This window comes from Lactuca serriola, chromosome 7 (assembly GCF_051521515.1).
Source record: "Lactuca serriola cultivar US96UC23 chromosome 7, Lser_US96UC23_V15, whole genome shotgun sequence".
NCBI lineage: Eukaryota > Viridiplantae > Streptophyta > Magnoliopsida > Asterales > Asteraceae > Lactuca > Lactuca serriola.
Window position 1 is genome coordinate 82,971,895 of NC_136414.1, and position 24,251 is coordinate 82,996,145.

At 31.5% G+C, this 24,251-nt stretch overlaps 1 protein-coding gene and 1 long non-coding RNA gene across 3 annotated transcripts in view; one reads left to right on the plus strand and one right to left on the minus strand.

The window, feature by feature from the left end:
• Nucleotides 1-24,251, minus strand: part of LOC145061587 (dammarenediol II synthase-like) — a 91,423-nt gene that overhangs the window by 8,180 nt on the left and 58,992 nt on the right. For both annotated transcript variants that reach the window (XM_079009117.1, XM_079009116.1), the window contains one exon: nt 21,939-22,028. In XM_079009117.1, coding sequence (XP_078865243.1) covers nt 21,939-22,028 — 90 coding nt within the window. The remainder of the gene's footprint in view (nt 1-21,938; nt 22,029-24,251) is intronic.
• On the plus strand, nt 5,131-6,365 carry LOC145062437 (uncharacterized). Its single transcript, XR_013687561.1, has 2 exons — nt 5,131-5,652; nt 6,075-6,365. It is a non-coding gene; the product is annotated as an uncharacterized LOC145062437 (long non-coding RNA).

Sequence of the window (24,251 nt, forward strand, 5' to 3'; positions counted from 1 at the left end):
CCATTCTCACATTTTCTTTTTATTTGTTGCATACGGGTTTTTTTTGCTTGTTATTGAAACAAGTTTCAACCCAAGTACTCTAACACTTGGTATCAAAGCAATTTTATTGAAGAGGGTGTGATTCGAGGTTGATTACAAGAAACCTCAGTTTCTCTTAATCGGGCTTGTGAGAGACTAACCGGAGGCAAGGAATAAACGGACGGGAAGACGTCAAAGCGGGTGGCTTTGATTTGGTTCGTTTTGCGGGTGACGGAAGACGGTAAAGGTGGTTGAGACCTTGTCTTTTTTTTTCCAGTGGAAAAGTGCTCAAGGTGGGTTGTTGTTGGCTAGTAAGGCAAAATCACATTTTTGTAAGTATTGTGGCAATGGACGTTCAAATTAGGATGACTTTGGACATGGATGGGGAAGAGGCCGAGGGTCCGAGAGAAGTTGAGATGGTAATGAACGTGTCCGGGATAAAAGTCATGTTAGATGTTACAAATGTGGTGAGCTCGGTCACTATAAAAACGAGTGTCCTAAATGGAAAAAAGGAAGAAGTGGGTCTAATCGAAGAGGAATCGACATTGTTTTGAACGAGTGGATCATATGACCAAATCGATTAAGGGGGTGATTGTTGGATTAACCGATTTTCTTTTAGGAGTTTATTTTGTTTAGTTTAAATAAAGGGCATTTTAGGAATGTAACCATATTTAAGTTTTTTATTTTATCTCCCGCATAGTTTTAGAATTCAATTAGGATACTTATTTGTCTAGTATAAATATGATCAATGGTCTGGTATTCTTTTTTTTTTTTATGCAGAACCTTTTCTTAGTTTATTCTTGTCCAAGTAATATATTTTTTTTCAATTCTTCCATTCTCACGTTTTCTTTTTTACTTGTTGCATACGGTTTTTTTTGCTTGTTACTGAAAAAGTTTCAACCCAAGTAATCTAACATTCTTCACACCTTTTGACATAAACTAGTCAGTAGTCCATTGTACATTTAATATACCTCAATATATGCTTTCCCACCTTCATGTACATGTGTTTGACTATGGGATGCTCCATATATTGACTCATCATCCCTACGTTCATATATGTGGCCTATTCTTTGTCAAGTACCTTAAACCTCCAACGATGTGTCGAGATTGAGGGAGGTCAACTAGTTTACCTTGTTCATATTAGGATAATTGGCAATCTCTATTTCTCCTTTATGTTAAATTCCTTGATCTATTCCTAAGTAACATGATAAATAGCCAAGACCACTCATTTCAAACTCCTAACTTATTTGTTTCTTGAAGTTCATTACTTTGCCCTTGCAACTACCCGTGATAATAAGATCATCGACGTATATACCCACTATAATTATCCTCATATTCTTATTTCTTATGTGGACTACATATTATTGTATACATCGTTTGAAACCAATAATTTATGAATGCTTGTCCAAATATGAATTTCATACTCTAGGTGTTTGTTGTAGTTTGTAGAGGACCTTACGTAGTTTATATACCCTTTTTGGTTGATCATCCATTTCAAAACCTTATGGTTGTGTTACATAAATCTCTTCTTCTAAGTCCCCATATACAAACGTTGAGTTCACATCAAGTTGATGTACCGACCGCCCATTTTTTTTTTTGCTAAAAGTGCAACTAGTATTTGAATTTTTACTTTTAATTCTAAATAAAATCCCTATTTATTTTATATTTTCTATACTTGACTAGTATGTGCATTGTGCAAAGAGACATTAACTTTTAGGTTGTATCCATGTGAATTCAAACCTACTTCTCGATGTTATTCTACAGTGCATTCAAGAACTGAGTTTATTTGTTTAAGATAAAACGACACAATTGACAAATTGGCATTGTTATCGGGCATACAGTAGTGCTAATAGTTTTCTTGCCCTAATCTTTACGTACATGTAACTTAATCTCTAACCTAGAAATTGAGAAAACCACGAGAAAGCTGAAGAAGCAAGCAAAAATTCAAAAGCAACAAACAAGTACCTCGAATCCATATCCTCTTTAAGATCCATAAATCACCACACCACAAGTCAATCCTTTATGGAACGAACCCAAACCCACTTTTTCATCCTTCCTAAGACGCCACCATCATCACATACTCACAATGCAAACGAACCTTACCCATAAACATTTATAAAATCTAAAACCATATATTCTTCATAATCATCTAACTTTGATACCAAATCTTCTACCACTACCACAACAACGGTAGACACCAAAGAAAAGACTCTTAGAGAATAGGCAACACAAGAGGTTACTCAACAACCTCCCTGCATCACTTTTCTAGCTGCCTAGAATTTAAAATTAAAATATCGGTTAACTCACCTCCTTCCAATATTCAAAGGTTTGGAAAACAAAGATCCGCATAAATTTCTCACAAAATTTCATGTTGTATGCTCTGGAATGAAGTCACGCACCATCATAAAAGATCAAATAAAGCTAAGGTCACTCCCCTTTTAATTATAATACTTGTGAAAAAAGAATGGCTTTACATGCTCCCATCAGGATCAAGAACCACTTGCATCACTCTAATCTAATTATTCTTAGAAAACATATTTTCTAGAAGTATAGGTATTAGCCTATACCGAGAGATCCTTGTTATTAAGGAAGGAAAAAGAGAAACTTTTCACACATAGTGGGAGGGCTTCAAAAAGCTGACTATTTGATGTCCACAATGCGGAATTACTGATCACCAACTATATTAGTGTTTCTACGAAGGATTGACCCCTACGAAATGAAGACTTATAAACGCTTTAAGTGACAGATCATTAGGCGACATGGCATTAACTGAAATCCAAGAGTTAATAAAAAAACTAGCCCTTAAGTCGAAACATTCTATAAACCAAGAATAATAGTACATTAATGTGTCGTGAGGGCTAAAAGAACTAAATTCTCTGCATCTTGAAGCCCATATTTCTGAAATAACAAAATCTGTTCTACTACTCACCAAGGAAAAAGTAACTGTGACTTCCATCAAACCATGTGGAATCTATTTAAAAACTGGGCACCAACCGAATATGTTTTCGATATTGCAAGAAAACACTGTTGCAGTAAAATCTTTCAGGTGCTTTCAAAATCGAAAATTTAATCAGCCTCAAAATATTTATCAATATAATAATTTTCAGCAGCGACAATAGTATCAACATCCACCTGGATTCCTGTAGCAGCCAAGTTTTTAGGAGAATCAACAACATCACAACTTTCAATAGTAGCAATAGTTTCAGATGCAGCCTACACAACAACAATTTGTCAGATCCATCATCGCATTGGAATACAGTAAAAATCTTGACCACCAGTACTCACATGTTCCATAATGAAACCAGAGCAAGTATCAAACTTCATAGCAACAAATATCTCAACTTGTAACTTTTTTAAGTAGACAAGAATCTCACAGAAAAATATCTGCACAAACTGAGCACAACCCCAAAACAAAACGAGAGCGCAGTAACATTCAGAAGTGGTAAATATGAGGACCCAAGCAAAATCGGAAAACAAAATGAGGTGATCGTCTTTGAATATGAGATTATGGTTGATGAGAAAGAAACTAGATTGGGTGAAGAAATGGAAACTCTAAAAAAACAAAGCCAATTCTAATAGAATATAAACGAGTTCAACAATTTCCTTTGAGACATTGATGCACAAAGTGCGAACGAGGGGATAAAGAAATCATGGACACCTTTCGAAATGTGGAGGTAAATATTATGTTTCTAGATGCAAGTAAACAAATACCTTGTTACGCTAAGTTCTAAAACAACTATGTTCCTTTAAAAAGAAAATAAAAAGTAATGAAACAATAAAAGTTGGCAAAAATTTTTCTATAGTTTTGAAAAAAGGTTTACCTCCAAAGTGAAAGGATTTGTAAATTTTCTTGATTCTGTGTAAACTGGGAAACCTTAATTTTCCAAAATTAGTTTAGGCTTAGGTACATCAGTTAATGTCCTCCTTTTCTATTTATAAATAATTAAATTTAAGTCATTTAAATAAGACGAGAACTATCATTTAGTTGGCTGACCACTTGACAATACATCCAAAATGTTTATTCAAGGATGTTTTGGTCCAAGTGAATAAGATCGTTTTTCCCATAGATTTTATATACTGGACATGGGCGATGTGGATGGTTTTTATAAGAACATAATCATTTTATAAATTTCATCTATGAAAACAGCTAAAACAAAAATTAATGTTTTTAATGGTACATTGTCTATAAGGAGTTTGATGGGTATGTGGTTAATTTCAATATTCATGATCCTTATTTCAACATATAACTTTTTTGTTAATTTTTTTAACCAACAGTCATTTACTTGAGAACTGTTATGAGTTGTCTAAACGTGTTTTGCAAGAGATAGTTTTAGACCTAATTTTTTGTGATGAAGCATCATAAAAGGTGATGAAAAGAAGCAAGATATGGGAAGAGGTGTTGATCGTTGTTAAGGATTTAGAGTAACAACCAAATTTAAAAAGCTAAAAAAGAGTCATCCAATAAATATTCACATTTTTCAATTCTATTATGCAACTAACAGAACCAAACATTGCCATATCTGGAGTTCAAGAAAAGGAAGATGAGCTGATAAAGAGCCCCACTCATACCAATTTTCAATAAAGTAGATCGTAACTACAAACATTCATGGGAAATGATGAGATCTTCTTAATTTCCGAAATTGATATTTTCCGCCAAGAACTTCGTTTAAATCAGATATTTTTATGCAATTATTAGGAACATTATTTCCAATTTCCGAAATTTTAGTTTAGCTATTATATTGACTCGATGATTCATTCTATGAGCACCAAGGATAAATCTTAATTTTAAGCTTGGGGAGAGCGTTTTATAAAAAATTTCCATTTATTCTAAAAATAAAAATCATTTTTTTAGTTTTTAGTTATTTCAACAGTTAATTTTATTTTCGATATTTTCTTACATTTTATTTTTTGAGCTTTATTAAAATTTTCAAGAAGTTTCAAAGAATATTTTATGTTTATGTTTCTACTTATCTACATCATTAAGGAAGAAAAAAAATATTTATTTTGATTTTTCTACATAAAAAAAATAAAAAAAATTACATGATATGAGGTTTTTTTGTACTTTCGCACGTGCTATTATAACGGCTGTTTTCCATGCGTGTTTAGCTAGGAATCTAAGGAAAACAAGAATGAAGGTTTTGGGAAAAATCCTCAGGCATGGAGCGAGAGTTTAACTAGTTGTGGCGTCGCATCGCAAAACTAAAAACCCTAGGTCTCGTGTTTTGGCCTCTATTTAAGGAACATACTGGGGTTTTCTCTCCTTATCAGCCTCCATTTTGCAAAAGAGAAACCTTAATCGGCCTTTTAATTATCTCATAAAGAGGTTGGCTCTGGATCATTCAGATTCAAAGCGTTTGATTGGAGCTTTTCAACCTCTTAATCGGCCAGACATAAGTGAAGGTGGTCTTGTTCAGTCAGATGCAATGACAAGTCTGGATGAAATTTTTTCCATCTGATACCCTTAACCCTAAGGAAATAAATGGCCACCTCTTTTTTTTTTCTTTCCCCTTTTGTCCCATCAACATCATTCTCTGTTTCTCGGTGATTCTCACGTTTCCCTTGGACTTACAGTAGCGCCAATCTACCTCCGCCTCCCTCCTCGTTACTTCCCTCTTCGCTGCCTCCCCTTCACTGGTAAGTTCTCTCTCTCTCTCTCTCTCTCTCTCTCTCTCTCTCTCTCTTGTTCATTGTGTTTTTGTATTTGGCTAATCGATTTCTGTGAAATTGATTTTTTCAAGCTCTAAATATGTGAAATTGATTTTTTAAGCATATTTTTGGTCAACTTGAAGCTTGTGTCTGATATGTTCTTGCTGAGTTTTCTTCTTCTTTGCTGAAACTTGTGTGAAATTGATTTTATGCTCTTACTCGATTTTTGCTACTCTGTTTTTCTTGCTCGATTTTTGCTATGTTGTTGCTCAATTTTTCAAGCTCAAAATCTGCTATGTTCTTTCTCTATTTTTGCTGCTTCGTTGTTGTTGGGTTTTTTTGCTATGAATAAAAGGTTCAAAGTTGTTGAAACGTGTTCAAAATTGTTTGTTGAAACCTGTTCTTGCCAGATTTTGAATACTAGAGAGGGCACAAATGGCACAAAAAATGTCTAGAATTAATTGGAAACATTGGAATCAGATAGAAGACGTGGAAAAGACATTTGTTGAAGCTTGTATTTAAGAAATTACAACTTACAGACGTGAAAGGAGTAGTTTGAAAGTGATCTCGTGGAAGAATGTAGCTGAAAGGTTGAAAGCATAATACAATCTTGGATTTTGTAAATTTTAAATTGGATTCTATTTAATGTTTAGTTTGGATTATGTATGACATTTTGTATTTTATTTATAATTGTTTACAAATTCGGTATCGTTCAGCACAGTCGTTCAGATGTCCACTCAAATAGAAATAAATATTTCATAGGGTTAAACTAGTTATTTTCATCATTAAGAGACAGACATTCAGATGCCTGACCAAACATTAATTTATCATTTAAATACAAATTCATGTAGATCCTCTACATCATCCAGATAGGTATACTCTAGATGCTACCAAACAACCCCTAAGCTTGTAGAGCTTGGCAAAGTCGCTTCCAACTGAAGTCCCCACCTTCTAGCTGTTTCTCAAAACATTACAAGTCATAAAGTTAGTTGCTTTATTTAGGTTCATACATAGATCTAGGTCTTGGATATGATATGATTAGTAGTAGAAAAGGTATGCATATGTGTTTCCTTAAATCCATGCATATTCTTAGTCATTTTGAACCATTTAAGAGTTAGGGTTCGGGTTTGGCTTTAAGTAAGTCACGGGAATGGATAAGACTGGAAACTTTTTCCATTAAGTTACTTGGAAGATTCATATACGAATGTTATAGCTCTTCACTGAAGGGATTAAGCACTTCAGGAAAAAGTTTGTTCAACGGTAAGGTGTGCCATGCTTCTTAAAGGGTCACGAACCACCCGTAGATGCACCTTACGACTCTTGTTCTTTTGTGGGCGCGACACGTCGCGTGAATGACACTGCATGGTTTACTGTTGAACGTTGACTATTGACTTTTTGATAAATTTGAATTTTGGTCAAAGTTTGATGGAATTAAGTATTTGCCTAAGGATTACTCTTGGATTAGTATTAGGTGGTTCACACTAGATTTTTCAAAGACTTTTATTGAGTTTCAGTTGGTAGTCTCAGGTGAGTTTTCTCATTATTCTACACGACATTGTATATCATTTGTATGAAAGCATTCATGGATTGTTAGGATACGGTTATGATAGTAGAGTAGAATAGTCCTTGTTATGTGTGTGATTGGTTAGTCGTATGGTATTTTTTGTATCGTGTTTGGATGGGGTATTATTAATCTTGGTAGTTGGTTAAGTGAATGTAGTTGGGTTGTATGTAGTTTAGGCCATATAGCCTTAGTATGTGCTTATTACATGGTTCTTGTTTCATTTATTGCTTTCGGGTATGATCAAATTTTAACAGGCTATCTTATCTCTAGCCTACGTATGATTACTCATTCATAAGGTCCCCATCAATATTAATAATAACTTATGTATGGTTGTATGATAATTAAGATTACGTAGTTGTATGATGGCTATTTTATAGATGTTGAGTCAAGACAACAATGGTTCTCCCCGTCCTTCTGGAAATGTTTTTCCTCTTAAAGATGATCTTCCACATGTTGATCAAGGTGAAAGAATATTCTCTCCTTCAAGCATTGGTGGAACTGGAAATCATGTTTCTCCAACTCTTCCTCCACTTCCTCCGGTAATTCTCCCCGAGCCACGTTTTCTTCAAGCTGAAAAATACGAAGTCACTCAAGCCCTATTGGCTAGTAAACATCAAGATGGAAAGTGTGTGTGTCTGCATGTTCTGGAAATGAAATCACACATTGCTAGATTGGGGATGTTGGGTATCATTTTCCCAATGGAACTGGTCACTGATTTGGTTCTACTTACGCTTCATAACTCATTTAGTTAGTTCATTAAAGACTTCTACGAGAGGGACCATGACCTGACCCTAATCGATCTGACATGCATGTTGATTGCTGCTGAAGCAGAAATGCTTAAGAGCACAAATCAAGAAAATATGTTTGAAGGATTTGTCTCCCAAGTTTCCATGGACGTTAAAAATGGAAACATATGTATTCTGGAAATGATTTCTCTTCCCAATGGAAAGGGATCGGCTAAGGTCAAACCATTTGACCATATGGTAAAGAGAAAGGCTAATACCAAGAGAGTACTATGTGCTATTTCTAAAATGTCCATATGTTTCTATTGCCAGTTGAAGGGGAATTGGATACAAAGCTGCCCAAATTACCTGAAAGATCTCAGTGATGGTAAAGTCAACTCGTATGACTCTACTTTAGGTACATCCACTATCTAACTCTATTTTATTAAGTTCATATTCATAGATTCTTATGACATGATGTAATAGTCATATTTTGATGTTTTTGCAGGATCTAACAGAAAGAGGGAATCTTAAGAAGAGTATGTTGAATCTGATTGTGAGAGGTGGATTTCGGTACCATGATTCTATGATCAAATTGTGGAGGCTGCTGCATAGGAGTTGTGATAGATTAATAGATTACTTAGGAAATATCTAGAAACATAGTTTTCATATTTTTGCATCGTAAGGATAAAATTTTCCGCATATTATCAATAAAGTGATTTTTTTGATTTATTTATTTTGTATTTCATTGCAATGGTATTTATGAGAATTGGTGGTTATATTTCTATTATTAGCAATGTTAAATATGGATTTGATTCTTAATTATATCATTTGTGGTAATGTCACGATTGACCAAGTGAAAAGGAATTCTCATCACCCAAGTTTTAATTGGATAGAAACTTAGAGTCATACTATTCGAATTGTGTGATGTATTCGAATCTTGATCATTGGAAGATCATGACTAATTTGTTGATCACATATTTTTTTTGAGTCAATTAAAGGACTAAAGGATCTAGTACACATTGATGTGGACTATTTAGATCCACAACAAAGAACGATAACTCTATTCGTCATGGTTTACCGATGTTTCAGTGAACATGTTTGTGTTTATAAGATTAAGCATAATTCTAACACCTTGATAAGTTTTCAAAGTGTAATAGAACGAATAAGAAGAATCTATCAGGTAGAAAGTTAAAGGTTTCTCCAATCTGAAAGGAAAGGAGAGTAGTTTAGTATCATGTTTTATGATCTTCTTGATGATTATGAAACTATGTCACAATTGATCCTCGAAGAACATCTTAGTACATTTGTATGACTGACAAGATGAATCCGATATTGTTGAAATGGTTCAATCGAAAGATGAGTCATACTTCGTTTTCCAATCAAGTTTTAGATTCATACTCTAGTTACTTCAAATCGAATCTTGAAGTTTATCACAAACTAAGTAGGTTTATAACACATCATGAAATATGGAGTAGAAATGTTTTCTTACTCTAGAACATTTAAAATTGATAGTTGCGATGTTTTGGTTAAAACAAAGGATAAAATAAGACCAATTATATGAAGTGTTTGCTTGTCGAGAATCCACACTAACTTTTGAATATTACTTTTTGCTCATCAAGGAATGCACCTTGAGAGAGAAACTTATAGGTCAAGAAGTTAGTGGGACTCTTATTGATCCTGAAGAGGTTCATAAGACAATTAAGAATAAACCTTTTAGTTAAAATTAGCACACGACTAAAGGTTAATAACCTATCATGTTAAGTTGACACATTCTTATTTCTACGCATCTTCCAGTTGAGTTGGCAATGAGTTCTATGGTTCTCATTTGATTTCAAAAGATTAAGCACGTTGGTCAGTGATAATGCATTGATCAATATGGGTGAGCTGCTTTACAACACGGAAGCGCTGGTAGCCTCCCGTGCTACCATAGGGCAAGAAATTAAGAATAAGCGAGTTTAGTCCATGAAAGGAAAAACCTAAAATTGATTTTCGTATTGTCCTCAACCTTATCTTGTGATTATAAGTTGGAATTGATAGATTTACATGGATGGGAACATATACACCATAAAATCTAGGTGGCGAAGGTTTCGCTCTAGTTCATGAAAATGATTACGAGGAAACACTTTAGCTAGTAGATTTTAAAGATTTGATAAATATCATTATGATTAGCAGTTGTGATAATTGCGTTCTCAAATTTGCAATATGATTATGACATCCCTTTTCATAGCTCGAATTGTGATAAATTTCAAGGGATAGCTTGAGCATTCATGACTCATAACTATGAGTTCGGAAAGGGTTTAAACACACACATATGCTATCTAATGAAGGTATATATATGAGCTTGAGAAGTCTCACCGAAGACTTATCGAAGCATTATATATCAGAAATCTGCACTTTAGTATGAAAGTCAAAAGTATTGATTTCTAGATGTCCAGTTGAGTTATGGGTACATGTCAAAGCTAGTGGGAGCATAATTGTTATGCAAGTCGGAGCATAGTTATTATGCTGATTGTTGGAAGATCAACAATACTAATTGTAGGAAACAAAGATTTCAAATTTGCAAGTTGCAAAGTTTGGTAATTGTTTGCTTATTGAAATATGTAAGGGAGAGGTCACTTATAATTCTTTTTCTAATATAAAAGTTTAGATTGAAGGATTTATTAAAACTTAGTCTTGTACATATATGAATATCGTATTGAAATGTTTCAACATAGGAAATTCGATATATGGAGATATTATAGCAAGAGACTGAACAAATATCAAGTCTTTGTATAAGACATTATGAATCAGGTCCCATATGCATCGGAAATATGGTTGATTACATATGCTATAATACTCGCTTGTTCTGATTTTTCCAAATACCTAGGGCATTGAGAGGGAAAAAGGACTAGAACAAGGTGTGACTGAAGTTGTTAAACACCTGTTAAGAACAGTATGTGGTTTACCATAAGATTAGTTGTTTATGGACAGTTAGAAGTATAGTATTTGGATGGACCATATTGACATAATTCTGAATGGAGGTGATTCTTGTACGTAATTGATTGTTGTATAGGAATATGGAAATGTTTCCATAATAGGAGATGGTTATTGAAATCTACATGTGAGTTAGAAACTTTAATGCAAGAAATGTGTTCAAGAATTGTATCTTGAATTTGAGACTTCGTTACCAAAACAAACAATGTTTCAATGGAGCATTTTGTGACATAGCTGGCTAAGTCTCGATGACTTGACGCCACGTCATCACAAAAAGGATATTGCATGCAAGGTTAGACTCTAACACATTTAGTGGTGACAAGAATTTGGAATTCTTACACTTGTAATAAGGATTTGGAATTGTGATATGAGTATCATTGGAATTATGTCCAATTGATATGTTCACAAAGGAAGGACCATAGATAGACATAGTATTTATGTTTATAACATGGCATGACTAATGTTTAATTCAGGTGTTTAGTTGATTAATCAAAACATTATACAATAAAGAAAGTCTAATTAATATGGTGATTAAATAATAAGTGTTTTATTTATATACAATAGTTTTGAGACCATAGTTAGGTTATTATTGTGTTTCATTTCACATGTTTTACTTTCCAAATAATTGGATTATTCAAAACCTCCACAGTCGCTCGTACTTTTGGAAGTAAGTAGCGAATTAAGACTGTCATGAATTGAATTGTAGATTGTCTAAGGATTTAGACATGGAAATGGTTTTGCTACAACGTTCATGAGTACTTTTGAAATGGGGATTTAAGTATTAGATCAACCCACGCTCAAAGAATTACTTCATGGATTTTGTCACGAGTAATTTTGAGACGATAATATCTTATATTCTTAAAAATGAGATATATGAGTTGTTATTTACAAGTCAGTTGTGCATTGATAATACATAAACACATCAGTAACTTGATGTTATAAAACGTATTGTGGTGCATGATTTGAAGATTAAATAGTGCAAGCATATAAGTCAAACTTTATTCGTTCCTTTTTCCCTAACGGGAAAAGCGATATTTGTGGGCCCCTCGATGATTTGATGATGACATCTTAAGCACTTGGCCAAGCCTAGACTAAATTGATGTGTTCAATTAGTAGTCTGAATCAGCCATCATAAATTAGAAATCAGGAAACAAATATTGGACAAAAAGAATGATTATAATCCATGTCTCATGTCCTTATGATATCTTGTAGAACAAATGAATATTTGTTCACATATCTTAGGACACATAACTGACTACGTCAGAGTTCGACAGAAGCTTTGAGAGCTACGATTTCTTGTCAGTTTGTGAAGTCATACTTGCAACTATAGTTATTAGACTTATCCAAGTGGAAGACTGTTGGATTAGGTGTCTAAGTCCATAACTATAAATTGTTATGTACTTGAATTGATAGTGGCATGGTCCTTTTAGGTTGCCTTCACACGTGCAACTAGATAGGATGATTATTGAGGAAGAGGAAGAATTTATTAATTGATTAATAAATTGGAACAAATGATTTATATATGATGGAAATAATATGTTAATTTGTAATCATATTGTTAATTAATATTTAATCAGAAATTAATTTGGAATTAAAGGAATTAATTAAAAGCGTAGGGACTAAAAGTGCAATTGTTTAAAAGTTTAGCAAAAGGGTCTAGAACCTTCCTAGGGAAGGTGGTGGACAAAAATTGATGTGTATGTATAAGATTACTCTACAGTTTCTAGAATACCTTATCATATATGGATAATCAAAGGAGGTGGATAATTACCATATTTGAGATTAGGGTTATCCATAACATCCTTGGTGCATTATAAATAAAGTCCTTAGCCATAAGAATTTCGGCTTCTCTTTGGAAGAAGAAAGAACAAAATTTTTTATCATCTCATCCTCTCTCATATCATTCCCTTGCATTGTGTGTTTGTTAGCCATTAGAGGTGTTACACTTGTGACACTAAGTTCTCAAGCTTCAAGATCTACAAGGGAATCATTGTCATTACAATATAACAATCAAGGTATGTAACCAAACCCTAGTTTTATATAGATTTCGAAAATTGTAGACACTTCCTAGGGTTTCTCCTTTTTGTGTTCAAGTGCATGTTCAATAAGATAAAACCTAGATCCAAAGCATTAGTGTTGCATGCATACATAAGAATTGTTGTTATGCTAAAAACCCTTCAGTGGTATCAAAGCCTAGGTTTAGTTTTCTATTTAATATGATGCAATTCTGAATTGTTAGAAGGAGAAGGGAACATAATCGTCATTCCGTTCGTCGAACTTGCCGAGTTGGTTTAGGAACTAGACAGTTGGCATGCAACTCGACGTGTTTTGTTGCCCAACTCGACGAGTTGCATTGTTAGATCCTATATTTTCGGTTTTGATAATTGTCTCATGGATTGATTAGGATAAGTGCCATAAATTTGTTTTTAATTGTTTAAAACTAGATATTTCAATCTCTATTTTTGTATCCTTTTCATTAAAATTTTTGATAAATATAAAATTAATTTTTTAATTTAATAATTAAAAAAATTTAACCTAGTATTTTTGAAAAGTTTTAAAAATACATCCATGGTTTTAAGAATAAAAATTTAAATTAAAAGTTTTAACTTTTAAATTTTTAAATTTAGAATCCTAGTATTTTGAATGTTTAAAATACACTCTTATATATTTATTATAAAATTAAAAGTTTATATATATATATATATATATATATATATATATATATATATATATATATATATATATTAAGAAAAGTCAGTCTAACCGTTAGTAGGCCTCATTTTTGAAGCTGATCTATAAGGGTAGTTTAAGGAAGGGGCCTATAAAATGACCGTCATTGGGTATCCACTCTTACCTACTGCTCTCTTGACTAGTGGAGGTCGTTAGCCGAATGGGTTTGATAGGACACTCAATTCTCATTAATAAGTATAATGAATTATAAAGTAACTAAATCATTTTCTAAAAATCCCATTCTTAGTTACTTTAGGAAAAATGTGAATTTGATGTTAATCCATGAAATTGCACATTGCACGTTATAGGAAAAATGTGGTTAACCGGCACACTAATGTCAGACTAATATTTTTGGCAATGGGTGTCTCGTAAATTATGATTGATTAATGGATCATGGGTGGTTAACCGGCATATTAATTAGATGGTAAATGACATCGAGAGTACCAAACTAATTTGCATCGTTATTCACATCTCGTTTGTGATCCTGGACATCCCAGTCACAAAGTGAGAGCATAATAAAGATTAAACATGCCATTGATAGTTCAATGAATCTAAAGGATCTATGAGTTTCATAAGATTGAAATTGGTAAATGCCTTATCTACCTATAATAGATTCGAATTTGATTACGGCTTTCCTCTTCTGAATTCGAATCGAAAATATGGATCCTGGACTTAATTTGACTTTTTGGGTTAATAATTAACGATTAAAATCAACTAACTTGAATTATCTTTTTATAGATGTCGAGTCAAGACAACAAGGGTTCTCCCCGTCCTTTTGGAAATGTTTTTCCTCTTGAAGATGATCTTCCACATGTTGATTAAGGTGAAAGAATGTTCCATCCTTCAAGCATTAGTGGAACTGGAAATCATGCTTCTCCAACTCTTCCTCCACCTCCTCCATCAATTCTCCCCGAGCCACGTTTTCTTCAACCTGAAAAATACGAAGTCACTCAAGCCCTATTGGCTAGTAAACTTCAAGATGGTAAGTCTCTGTGTGTATCGTTTTCCCAAGGGAGTTGGCCATTGATTTGTTTCTACTTTCGCTTCCTAACTCATATAGTCAGTTCATTAAAGAGTTGGCCAGAGTTGTTAGCTGCCATTTATGACTAGACATGTATCAAAGTTGTTAGTCGTTGTTGATCAGGTCGACCGGCATAAGATCCAAGAGCATTTATTTGTATGCACTCTATCTATAGTGGAATAGTTGGTATACCCGGAAACTCACTAAGCTTTACGCTTACGTTGTTAAGTTTAAAAAAACCAAGTTGATCAGAAATAGGACGAAAGGGCGCGATGTGACTGTACCTCGCATCAGTTTCATATTGTATTTTGAATTCTTCTATTTTGCAATTCAACTATGGGTTGAATTTAATCATTTTAAACAAATGAACGATATTTATATTGTAAGGTTAAAACATATAATCTGATGAGTAAAACCTTGTATCATGTTGATTAATATTACACAACGTTATCAATCGATGTCAAGGCTTTCACTACAACATGTTACTTACTTAAGCTTCAAGTTTCAGATTCGTTATGTTAGTTATAGGATCTTTTTATGTATATTATATATCTTTTCTATTTGAATCCCTAATATATAGGGATCTCATTCCAGAATAGTCTTTACCCTAGTGTATAAGTTACACTAGGGTTGCATGTAAAAATATGTCGCTTTGTGCATTCTCTCTTTGTAAGAGTTCTTAATAAAAATTGGTTTTTGATTATTCTTTGTTCTACATTATTCAATTGGTATCAGATCAAGTCTCTGGTTATAAAGCAATGACGTCTTCCTCAAAAACCAACCTCACTTCTAGATCAACGTCAAGAAAAAAATTCATCCTTTCGATGAAAAGAGCTTTTCCATGTAGAAAATCAAATCCATGGTTGTTCTAGAAACTATGTACTATAATATAATGGACATCATCGATAATGATCCACGTGTTCCTGTTGGATTAGGTGTCTAGGTCCATAACTATAAATTGGTTGTTGGGTCAAAATTATGGTTTATACTTTGCTTTTCTAGGAAAATGTATTTTTCTATAATGTAATATGTGTTTACGGTCAGGTGGGTGTTTACGGTCAGGTGGGTGTTTACGGTCTGGTTTACGACCGTAAATCCATTTGCGGTCCATGTTCCCCATTTACATATAAATAAATGTTAGGTGGGTGAGGAGTGCATAACCAAGGAGCTTATATGTGTGTATTCTAAGGTGTGAGAGAAATTAGAGAGAAGAGAGGAGCTTTAGTGTGTGTTAGTGTGTGTGAATCTTGTATCTAGATCTTCATTCTAATCAAATCATACAAGATTCATCATCTTCTTCTTCTTCTCCTTCTCTTCTATTTGATCTAACATCACCCAATTGATTGGGATTCCGCACCATCAGTTGGATCTGATTGATACACAAGTATATTTGGGGACTTACAAGTTGTATCAGAGCTTGAATTGTATCAATCAAATTTGTCAGATCTGGAGCTTATTTAATCTTATTTCGAAAGGATTTTTGCGTTTTTGGATAGATCTTGGCAAAATAAGGGGGATTTGTTCTTCGTGTTTTTGATAAAAATGAGTTTTTGATCGAGTTTTGGAGAAAAAATGGAGAAAAACGTCGTTTTTTTCGCGATCTGAAGGGTTTACGGTCGGTGGCGGCGGCGGCGTTTACGGTCCGAGCTTACAGTCTCACGTTTCCGGTCAGCTTCGCATGCGCTTCATAAAAATTAGGAAATGGAATTGGGGGAGTCGGGGATCGAAGCCAGGTGGTTTGAGTGCCTTAGCCAGTTGAGCTACAAGGCAACTTGTTAAACAACTTGCTCGTATCTACAAAGATTACAAAGATTACAAACCATTAACTTTATGGTTATATAGATTGTCTTTCTTCAGTATCTCTTTCTTGATGTTGAATCTAGAGCTTGCAATCAACCAGGATGCTCTTTTCTTTAAAGGAAAGGAGCATTTATGCTCTCACTTTTAGGAAAAGAGATGAGATAAGTTTATGTGACGAGAAAAGATTTCTAACATATCTATCTTTTATAGACAAGTTTTGAGGGGTGGTGTTTTGAAATGTTGAAAACCTTTAATGAGCTTTCAATTCAAAAGATTCATAAATCTATAATATAAAGTATTTTCACAAAATAGTTGCACTTCACTCTCGTTGATTTGATTACTTCCTTTTAGACTAATTATTTTTATTTTTTTTGTTTTGTACTTAGCCTAAGGAATTGACTTTGAATATTCTTGAATCAAACTATATCATAAACTAGTGTAAAAATAGGGAAATCATTTTCAACCACTCATTTTAATGGTAACCCACACGTGTGTATTCAAACAAACTAATAACATATTTCCTTAAACAATACTACTCATTATTTTAATATAGACAAAGACATAGCTTTTTCATTTTTCATTTGTTATTTTTAAGAAGTTGTATTTATTGAAAATCGTTTTTAAATATATAAAAATTCATAATTTATTATTCTCTATAAATAGAAATCCATATCGATATAGTTTTAAGATAAAAAAAATATTCTTTAAAGTTTCAGCTCCTACTATGCACAAGTGAATAAAAGTGCATCAATTTTTTTATTACATTACATTTATTATTCAGTTATTAATAAAACTTATGTTTTGGCCTTTTTTACGGTTTAAGTATCATTTATATATGAATTTAACATGCAATAATATTTTTGTTTCCTAAAATATATCTTTTTTACATCAGCTTTCATCGCATTTATATTTATATATGAGTAAAAGAAGCATCAACTATTGTCATATGTTATATTCATATATGAATAAAATATTTATCAGATTTTTGTTATAGTTTATTTGTTATTCATATATGAATAAGTACTACGTTAATAAAATACGAAGTGTTTGAGAATTCGAACTGATTATTCATATGTAAATAACAAATTAACAATAACAAAATTCTAATAAATCGTTTATTCACATATGAAAATAACATACGGGGAGAGCCAGTATATGTTTAATTCATAAATAAATTTTACATGCGATTATATATATATATATATATATATATATATATATATATATATATATATATATATATATAATACTTAAACAAGTATTCACAAATGAATAACTAATGTATTATAATAAAAATCTGATACACTTTTATTCACATACGAATAAAAAATATATTTTATGTAAGAAACGTTTTTATTGATTTTGTTTCTCCTAGCATGCCACTTACTGATAATTGTTTATATGTAGTAAACTATTTGTACAAAAGAACAAAAAAAATTAATAACCTTTACAAAATTAATTTCTAAAAAAATATTCGCACCTGTCGGTTGACGTGGGTAAACAACTACTATATATATATATATATATATATATATATATATATATATATATATATATATATATATATATATATATATATATATATATAATACTTAAACAAGTATTCATAAATGAATAATCAATGTATTATAATAAAAATCTGATACATTTTTATTCACATACGAATAAAAAATATATTTTAAGTAAGAAATGTTTTTATTATATATTGTATTCATATACGAATTATAATTAAACTGTAAAAACATTAAGCATACATTTTATTTATAAATGAATAACGAATATACTATAATAAAAATTTGATGTACTTTTATTAACCTATGAATAATGAGAATTGAAACTACAAAAAAAAAAACATTATATGTTATAACTATATCAATACAAATATTTATTTATAGAAAATCAAAAAAATATAAATCTTGATATATTTAAAATCTGTTTTTTGAAATTAATAGCTTATTAAAGAAAATAATAAAATATGTTATTTTCATATATTAAGGTAATGATTACATAGTTTGAATAAGCATATTACAACTTTGAAAAACACACTTGTATTCATTTCTCTTTTTCGCTGCTACAACGGAGTATTTTGTGGGAAAATAAAAATATGTCTGATATTGATTTTCTTATTCTTAACCCTTTTTTTAATTGAACTTACTTCTATTATATATATATATATATATATATATATATATATATATATATATATATATATATATATATATATAAGAAGCATTTTTCCTTGATTCTTATGCATTTGAAACCCCCTAATTTGATTTCCTTGATTATTATGCATTTGAAACATCCTAATTTAATTAATACCACTCAAAAGACTTTTTAATAATAATTATTAATTGGTTCTTTAATGTAAAAATAATATGAACAACATCAAACATAACAAGACCAAGTATAAATACGATGAATAATAGGAACATCTTTGTCATATTTTGCAAGGATTAAAGACCTTTAAAGAAGGAAAAAAGACTTTTATGTGTGTATTGCTTTTCATACAAATTTCAATATATATATATATATATATATATATATATATATATATATATATATATATATATATATATATATATATATGTTTTTACCAACTGTTCAATGTGTGGTTGCTTCTGGTATGTCACATGTTATATTCGGAGTAAAAACTTTTGCATAAAGGTGCACTTAATTCCATTCACTACAAATACTAAATTAATATTTGACTCACACACACACAAACAAATCTTCTGAGCATTTTAAATTATTTGAATAGATTCGGTTTTCATCATCATTCCTTCAACAATGGAAATTATCTCTACCTTCACTATTTGACACTTCCATATGTATCCATTCGTGTAAGAACTTCTATTTTTCTTAAGATTTTTTTTTGTTAAAACCATTTTAATATCTAAGAATATAAAAAAAGATGGAAAACAGTGAAATATTCATCCTTGGCATCACAAGGTGGATTTATTGAACCCTAGAAGATATTGGAAAATATGAAGTCATATTAGCAAATGTATTGCTACATATAAATTGTTTTACATGTCAATTGGTCTTAGTTTCCACTAAAGTCATGATTTCCTATTTGATCCTATAAAATATCACATGTGAACTAAAGGCAGGTCATGCATATTTTAATGTTGTACTGGTATTAACCGATACCAATGAGTTGACATGCTCCTTTTCAAGTCATGAGAATGTAATCCTTTTAGCTTTCATTTTTTTGTATATATACATTTAGTCTGAACCAAGCATTTGTGTGGCATGGGTGTGTTTCTATTAGTCTCTAATGGAAATTAGATGTTGGTATCCAGACTATGTCTATGTGGTTTTAGTTTACTGATGTTGGAATATGAAAATTAATATGATGCATCGATATGCATTTAACAAATAATAAATACATCACATTATTTACTTAATGGATATGAATGTCACTTTGTGCATTTGCAGTAGCGTAATCGGGATTGAATCCGAGAAGTAGAGTTGTGTGGTGATAAACAAACATAGATTTCGTAGTATTTGTTGGATGTTTTGGCTTTGATAGAAAAGAACCCATCAAATACAAAAAAAAACAACATTAATATATTTCTAAAAATAAAAACGTTATATTTTGAATAACATGAAATAGTAGGGTAAAATATGAAAGGTATTATGATATAAATATCAATAACATATATTAATATTTATTTGTCAAAATTTTAAGTACGTAATTTTACGTTGCGCAACGCGCGGCTATTCGCCTAGTATATATATAAAGCTATCATTTTTTCTTGAATCTCATGCATTTGAAACCCTTTTTTTAACTTCCTCAAACCACATTCATTTGAAACCCCCTTTTTAACTAATGCAACTCAAAAGTTTTCTTAATTATGATTTAACACTCAAAAGTTTTATAAATTATATTATGTTTAATTAGCATTTAGTGAAAAGTTTATTATAAAATGTCAATCTTTTGGGAAGACATGTATACAAATCATATACAAATTCCATAAAGAAAACAAACTTAAAGGTTTTTGTGTTGGGTTGAGGTCTTATGACCACTTTTGGAGATATGCTATTATATTAAGGCTTTTAATTTGTAAGTTTATTATACTAATTCGTTTTTATATTTCTTTGTTTTTGGATTATTGTAATACAGTCGTTGTATATTGTGGTATAATCGTTAATATATTTATCATATGTTATATAAGGTGATGTCGAAAATATTTAATTAAATATTTTTAATATGTTTTTTTTTATTTTATAATTATACTGTTTCAAAAATATAATTAATTAAAACTCATACATATGTTATACTTTCGATCTCTCTGTGTGTGTGTGTGTGTGTGTGTGTATATATATATATATATATATATATATATATATATATATTATATTAGAGGTCAAAACACTTCAACCAAAATTCATTTAAAATCTAATATTTCAAATGTTTTTTAATAATGATTGTAAAAATTTCAACACGTGTTACTTAATTGATTGATTGATAAAAATATTAATGTTTTGAAACTCCTAAGTTTTAAACTTATATTATTTAATTTGTTAGTTAACTAAAATATTTTTCCTACATGAAGATAACATTTTTATGTTTAGTTACTCATATTTGTTTATGTAATTATAAAACAAGGTACATAGAATGACTATTTCAATTTCACATATGAATCGATACCACTAGAGTGGTATGTTGTTTTTAACCGGTGGTAGGAGATCCACATACCCTTTTTAATTATTTATATCAATGCTTAGTAATATCTATTTTATATTCCTATTCACCTTAATTTTTTAAGTACAAATTAATGAAGAGGATTCTCGGCGTACCAACATAAAGTCAACGTACGCATTGCAAAATATGTAATTAAAATTAAATATGAATTTTACAAATCGACTTATTTTAAAACTCTTGATGACATTTATGTATAATGATATATTTTGTATAACTTCATTCTTAATTTCAATGATTAATATTTGAAAGTTCATATATGAAATCTTGGATATTTTGGTGTAATATAAATAGTGTAATACAAAGTTTATTAGTTCAATATTGTTTATTAATAGCTCATTTAAAACAACTTATTTCTTATTTTATCCAAAAAATATTATCGGACATAAGAATATTAGATTATATTAATGTTATATAAAAACTTATAATATATATTGGATACTATAAAAGTAAAAGTAAAGTTTATAAGGTACAGACTATATTAGATAGTATCAAAATATAAATTGATGGATTTTTATGTAATATGATAAATCGGTTAATGCCCAAAGCATGACTAAAAACGTAAATTTCAACATATTTCTATTTTTTCTCATAATTATTTTAACCATATAAATGCATTCTTGCGCAACGCGCGAGGTTACGCCGTGTGTGTGTGTGTGTGTGTGTATATATATATATATATATAGAGAGAGAGAGAGAGAGAGAGAGAACTTCTCTCTTTGTAATATATAATATACAGAATAAATGATGCCTTACTTGATGGATGTAGATATGACGTTTAATCTCTTTCTTGTGTTCGCTTGTTAAATGTGAATTGATTGTTCGAGTAATGTATAAGGCAATAACCTGCAAAAACAAACTTCAAGTTAAAATGCTAAAACATTAATGTATCATACAAATCATTTATTGATCAAGTGTAAACAATAGTTTATTGGACTTTACAAACATATTTATTTAAGACGAAATTTCATATTTGGTCCATGTTGTTTGTAAACTATCGCAATTTGAGAAGAACTATGGAAAACGTCATGCCATTAGTTCCAATGGTTTTGAAACCCTACAAGAATGATCATTCCCACATTAACACTAACTTTTTAGCTATTATTTTTTCATGAAAAGACTACCCTTGAACCAAATTTGCAATATACACCAACCCTAAAGAACTATTTGTGTAGTTTTTAAAATTTGAATATATATATATATATATATATATATATATATATATATATATATATATATATATATATATATATACATATATATATATATATATATATATATATATATATATATATATATATATATATATATATATATATATATATATATATATATATATATATATATATATATATATATATATATATATATATATATATATATCAGTGTTCTAAAAATCCAGACTATGTCTGATTAATCCCTTATTAATCCTTACACAACAAGAAATAAGCCCATTAGCGACAACGCCTATAGCAACAACGGTGGCCTTTAGCGGCGACATCAAAAGATTTCATCGCTAAAGGACCCCATCGTCGCTAATGACCTTCCATCGACGATCCTCTCGTGCCACACACAAGTTGATCATGGCCGTACACTGTTATATTGATCCATCAATTAGGGTTTAATCTCATGGGAGGTAATAGAGGCGACATAAATTGCGATGACATGTCGCCGCTATTGATGGTGATCTGCGTGGGTGTAATCTTGGTCGTTCGATTATTTTTGGATCGGACGGTTAATAATCACAGCATATAGGCGTGCGTTTTTCTCTACAGCATGTCGCCGTTGTTGCCCTAATGTCGTCGCTAAAAGTATCGTCGCTAAAGGTAAAGGCCCTCTTGATCCCCTTTTCGTCCCAGTCGACCCATTTCCTTTATCTTTTCCTCCTTCTCGCAAAAACTCGGACGACAACGATCACCACCGTTATGTGGGTCGATTTTCCGGCGTAGTACACCAACACAACCCACCACTAACCAGAGATTGCTTCTAGGCCTTCGTTTTTCGGTGATTCTCGGTGTTTTCTTTCCAATATTTCATCCTAATTACATTATTTTGGTGCTTTTAAGGGAATTTGCGGTGAATTCCTCCACCACAGCACCACCGTCGTCACCACCAGCTTTAATTTCCGGCGACAACTTCAATTTCTCGGCAACAACTTCTATTTTCCGATGACAGCTTCTATTTTCCAGGTTTTTCTTCTTTCTTTTTTTTTTTCTATTTTTAATGTAGGTTAGTGAAATGTATATGAGATGTATGAATATGTATGTAAAAATGTATATGCAAATGTATATGTATGGGAAAATGTATATGTAACGTCTGGTTCCTGGTATGCATTTAATTTATAATTTATTCATATTTACAAAGCAACTCGATGAGTTGGAAGCCCTAATCTCGTCGAGTAGAGATTGTCATAACCACATGATTTAAGTCACCTACTCAACAAGTTGAGAGGCCTTAACTCGACGAGTAGACCGGCTGGGATGAAACCCTAATTTCCAAGGGTTTGCACCCTATTTAAAGGACTTAATCTTTTCCCTTAACCTCTCATCAACCTCCCTGAAACCCTAAATCGTTTTGTGAGCTCCTTGGTGAGAAACTTGAGGTTTTGAGTGGATTTTTATGTGTTTTTGTTCTTGGTGAAGGACTTTGAAAAACTAGAAGGTCATTGAGCTTGAGGGGAAGCGCTAGATTTTGGATCTCGTCCATCTTTGGCAACTTTCTAAGGTAAAAAGTCGCTAACTTGATGATTAATAGCTTAGATCTCTCTTAGGCTTGATTTATGGGTCTTTTGACCCCATTGTTGGAAGCACGATAACCTTCATAGTCCTAATGCTAAAGACGTCCATTCCCATTGTTATTTGGTCCTTAGATTCATAAAAAGGGTCCTAAACCCACTCTTGTTCAAGAAGAGACCATGTCCATAGAAGTAGGTTGCTATATCTCGAGATTGGGTCTATTTTGAGGCATGCAAAGCCATCAAGTTGCCGACTTTACAGAAATATGCTATGGAAACAATGTAGATCAATATTCTGGAACCATAGATATGAGGAAAGGGCTAAAGAGACTAGA